Below are 5,276 nucleotides of genomic sequence, written 5' to 3'. Positions count from 1 at the left end.
ATAGGTGTAAGATTTTTGTCCAGTCTCTTCCCGCACCCCTCACACCTGCTTCCCCCTAAGAATTGTCAGTCCACTCCCTTTCCATGTCCCTGATTCTATTATATTCACCAGTCCATTCTGTTCTTCAGATTTTTTATTCACTTGATTTTTAGATTCACTAGTTGGTAGGTATGTATGTGATGTCATTTTGTTGTTCATAATTTTTATCTTTACCTTTTTCTTCTTCTTCCTCTTCTTAAAGAATACCCTTCAGCATTTCATGTAATCCTTGTTTCCTGGTGATGAACTCCTTTAGCTTTCTCTTGTCTGTGAAGCTCTTTATCTGACCTTCAACTCTGAATGATAGCTTTGCTGGGTAGAGTAATCTTGGCTGTAGGTTCTTGCTGTTCATCACTTTGAATATTTCTTGCCACTCCCTTCTGGCCTGCATAGTTTCTGTTGAGAAATCAGCTTACAGTCATATGGGTTCTCACTTGTAGGTAATTAACTGTTTTTCTCTTGCTGCTTTTAATATTATCTTTTTGTCTTTTGCTCTTGGCATTTTAATTATGATGTGTCTTGGTGTGGTCCTCTTTGGATTCCTCTTGTATGGGGTTCTGTGCACTTCCTGGACTTGTAAGTCTATTTCTTTCACCAGGTAGGGAAAGTTTTCTGTCATTAGTTCTTCTAATAGGTTTTCAATATTTTGCTCTCTCTCTTCTTCTGGCACCCCAAAAATTCGGATGTTGGTACGCTTAAAGTTGTCCCAGAGGCTCCTTACACTATCTTTATATTTTTGGATTCTTTTTTCTTTTTGTTTTTCTGGTTGGGTGTTTTTTGTTTCCTCATAATTCAGATCTTTGGTTTGATTCATGGGGTCCTTTGATCTACAGTTGAATTTCTGTATATTCTTTATTTCAGACAATGTATGCTTAATTTCTGACTGGTCCTTTTCCATTTTTTTGGCATTCTCATTAAGTTCATTGAAGGTCTCATTAAGCTCCTCGGAGGTCTCATCAAGTTTCTTGGTGGTTTTTAGAAGATTCTTGAGTAACCCTATAAATGTGGTTCTGAACGCTATGTTGTCCAGTAGTTTGCTTTCCTCCATTTCTTTCATTCGTGACATGTTTCTTTGTCTCTGCATTTTGCTGCTTCCCTGTGTTGATGGAGTGGCTTTGTGTGGTAGGTGACCTATATGGGCCAGTAGCTCAGCCTCCCCAATCACCTGAGGTGGATGCTCTTGGTACACCCCTTTGTGGGCTGAGTGCAAAGTCTTATTGTAGTTAAGCATGATTGTTGTTGGTACACTGGGAGGAATTGACCTCCAGGCCAATTGGCTGTGAGGACCCGCTGTGTCTATAATGGAAAAACTGCTGGAGACACGCTTATGGTGCAGGACTTGTTTCAGTGGGGCTTTGGTGCTCACTGAGTCTGCCTCTTGAATGTGTCACTTATGGATGTGAGGAGTTGAAATCTGGTGTCTCACACTGACCACTAGGTACACTGGCTTCTGGATCTCCAATGGGGTGCAGGTCAGCTACTGTCTGAGGCCACCCAGCAGGCACTACAGCGAGAACTACAGTTTTTCTCCTCTTTGCTTGAGGTTTGGAGGATTTGGAGCTGTCTGACCTGGGCTGCAAGTTTGCTATGTTAAGCTGCGATAGGGCAGGCCATTCATATGCTAAAGCTGCTGCTTGGAGCTTGGGTGGGTTTGTAGGTTGTGCAGGGCGGGGTCTCAGGGCATCACTAGGCTAGGGCATGGCAAACAGCTATGGCTGCCAGTTAGCCGGCTCTGTGTCTCCAACTGTGTCCCCGCGTCCTGTGCCCCAGTTCAGTAAACAATTATTCCTGCGCTCAGCCCTACAAGCAAGCCACCCTCACTTTCTGACCCGATGGCCGACAGTCCAGCTTCTCCCCGTAGGAGTTTGGGTCCCCCGCGTCTCCCCAGAAACTGGAGTTCGGAGTAATCGGGAGCTTGTTTCCCTTCAGGTTGAAAAAAGCAGCGCTCCCAGTCGCCCGCTGCCAGCCCGATACCCGCTCCTCCGTACCTCAGCTTTTCAGCACTTCTGCACATCTCAATGCTCTTTTCTCTTTCCTTCTAGTTGTAGAACTTCCACTCAGCCAGCTTTCCCGTGGTTCTGGGTGATAGACGTTTTGTCTCTTAGTTGTAGTTTTGAAATTGTTGTGCGAGGCAGCAGTTTAGGTGTTTACCTACGCCACCATCTTGGATCCTCTCTGCTTTTTAATTCTGTTGATTATTTCCATTGCTGTGCAGAAGCTTTTTTAGTTTGATGTAATCCCACTAGTCCTTTTTTTTTTTCTTTTGTTACCTCTCCTTTTATCGCCAAATCTAAAAATCATTGCTAAGGAAAATGTTAAAAAGCTTTCCCTTATTTTTTTTTCTTCCAGGAATTTTACAGTTTCAGGTCTTACATTTAACTCTTTCATCCATATTGAATTAATTTTTTTTGTATTATGTAAGATATGGATCCAATTTCATTATTTTGTATGTGGATATCCAGTTTTCCCAGGCCCATTACTTGAAAAAACTATTTATTCCCCCTTGTTTACTCTTGGCACTTTTGTTGAAGGTCAGTTGACCATATATGCATGGGTTTATTTCTGGGCTCTGTAGACTGCTTTATTGGTTTATGTGTCTGTCCTAATTCCAGTACCATACTGTTTTGATTACTACAGCTTTGTAATATATGACTTTGCTTGGAGCAATGGGCCCAAAATGCCATGTGCAGATGATATTTTATTGAGTTGTGCACTTGAAATCTGTGTACAACCAGTTTTGCAAACCAATGTTATCTCAATAAATTAAATAAAAATAATAATAATATTAAAATAATTCAAAGTGAAATAATTGAGAAGTGACATGATTTTATTCTTCTTTCTCAATATTAGTTTGGCTGTTTATGGTGTTTTGTGATTTCATATAAATTTTAGGATGTTTTTGTAGTTTTATAAAAATGCCACTGGTTTTTTTGATGGAGATAGCATTGAATCCAAGTACTACAGATGGTGTACAAATGACCAACAGGTATATGAAAAGATGCTTAACATCACTAATCATCAGAGAAATGTGGACCCCAATCACAATGAGGTATCACTTTACAACTGTTAAAATGGCTATTATTTTTTTATTTTTTTATTTTATTTTTTTTAAATATATATTTTATTGATTCTTTACAGAGAGGAAGGGAGAGGAACAGAGAGTTAGAAACATCGATGAGAGAGAAACATCGATCAGCTGCCTCTTGCACACCTCCTACTGGGGATGTGCCCGCAGCCAAGGTACATGCCCTTGACCGGAATCGAACCTGGAACCTTCCAGTCCGCAGGCCGACGCTCTATCCACTGAGCCAAACCGGTTAGGGCGGCTATTATTTTTTTAAAGATAAGAAGTGCTGATGTGGATGTGGAGAAGTTGGAACTTTTGTGCACTGTTGGTGGGAATGTAACATAGTATAGCTACTATAGTAAACAACATGGAAGTGTCTCAAAATAATGAAAAAAATAAAGCTACCACATGATGCACCAACACCACTTTTGCGTGTCTATTCTAAAGAATTTAAATCAGGACCTCAAAGCAATATCTATACTCCCATGTTCATTTAAGCATTATTTATAATAGCCAAGACATGAAAACATCCTAAATGCCCAACACGAGATCAATAGATAAAGAAAATGTGATTTGAAAAGATAAAATAAAAAAATGTGGTAGATAATATATTTTTCAACCATTAAAAATAATAAAATCCTGTCATTTGTGACAAATGGATGAATCTGGCAGACATTATGCTAAGTGAAATAAACAAGTCATAGAAGATAAATACTGAATGATTGTGTTTCTATACATAATCTAAAATATTGAACATCATAGAAATGCAGAGTAAAATGTGATTGCCAGGGGGTGGGGTAGGGGAAAGAAGAATGTTGATGTTCAATGTGTATAAAGTTTCAGGTTTATGTTCTAGAGATCTGTACAGCACAGTGCCTATAGCTAACAGTTAGTACTATATACTAAAAAAGGTATTAAAAGTAGATTTCATGTTAAATGGTCTTACCATAAAAAGAAAAACAAAGTAAAACAAACAGGCAGGATGAAACTTTTTTTTTTTCATTGACTTGATTTATTCTTTAAAGGTAAGGGTCACAAAGCCAAAAACTTCAGCAGCTCCCGCCCCCCTTTTTGTTTGCCCTTGTAAAAGTCATTGGGTTGTCAGTACAGACCAAAGTTCAGCAGTCATGGTTCCATGATGGTGTGGGATCCACAGCAGGTGTCAGGGGCTGGGAAGGATGGCTCACGTGGACATCATCAGCTCAAACTCCTTCTGGTACACATCTGGGATCTTCCCCAGGGGGGAGTCAATCATCTGCACGGTGTTTTTGGCGAAGAGTTTGAATTCGTAATGAATTAGCTGCTCCCAAAAGCCGATGTTCGGGCGTATGATGGGACGGCGGGCTTTGGTCCAAGTGTGAGCTTCTAAGAGTGACATGGAATGGTATTTCATAAGGAAGGCCATGCACACCGTGGCGGAGCGGCTGATGCCCGCGCGGCAGTGCACCAGTGTGCGGCCTTGGCGCAGTTCTACGTTGTGGATGTAATCAGCGATAGTATCGAAGAAATCGCCTATGCGCGCTCTGGGGGAGTCGGTCACAGGTACCTTCAGGTATTGAATGCCCTCAATAAACGTGTTAATTTCCTTTGAGATATTTACGACTGCCGTGATGTGATTAGTTGATAGCAGGTACCTGTTGTTAGCGGCTACGGCATTACTTATGTAGAGGCTGCTGGTTAGCTGGGAGAGCCGATGGGTCCTCAAGGGCTGTGGGGGGGCCTCAACCGGCAAGGGACATCGTGGTGGTGGTGGTGGTGGTGGTAGTGGTGGTGATGGTGGTAATGGTGGTGGTGGTGGTGTTGTCATCGAGGCGGCAGGCACGGTGTCTCTGGGCCGGTTTCAGAGCACCACTCACACTGCAGTGCTAGGAAGCCTCTGGCGGGGGTCTGATAGACAGTGGATGAGTTACTGGTTATCACCCCTCCTGCCCCCAAGCGTCACAATTCCCTCCCTGCCTACGCCATTGGTTTCCATGGCAATGGCAGTTAGCCACTTGGAGGACTTGGCCTCACAGCCAAGTCTTCAGATAAACCACACCCTGCCCCAGAGCGTCACAGTCCCCTATCACCAGCTCAGTGGTTTCCATGGCGACGCAGTTTGCCACAGGGAGGACTTGGCCTCCCAGCCAGGTCTTTAGAGAAACCCCAGTTCTATTTTTTTTTTCTTTTC

The 5,276-nt window shown here is 42.3% G+C and overlaps 1 protein-coding gene across 1 annotated transcript; it reads right to left on the bottom strand.

The window, feature by feature from the left end:
• Positions 1-4,289: 4,289 nt before the first annotated feature.
• Positions 4,290-4,913, bottom strand: LOC308239554 (dual specificity protein phosphatase 18-like; the record flags this gene model as incomplete). Its single annotated transcript, XM_080652326.1, has 1 exon — positions 4,290-4,913. One exon carries the CDS (start codon positions 4,911-4,913, stop codon positions 4,290-4,292), a length of 624 nt encoding a protein of 207 aa, XP_080508452.1.
• Between the last annotated feature and the right edge of the window lie 363 nt (positions 4,914-5,276).

This window comes from Plecotus auritus, assembly GCF_963455305.1.
Source record: "Plecotus auritus genome assembly, chromosome: X".
Classification (NCBI taxonomy): Eukaryota; Metazoa; Chordata; class Mammalia; order Chiroptera; family Vespertilionidae; genus Plecotus; species Plecotus auritus.
The sequence above is the reverse complement of the archived record's forward strand: the minus strand, read 5'-3'. Positions and strand labels throughout refer to the sequence as shown.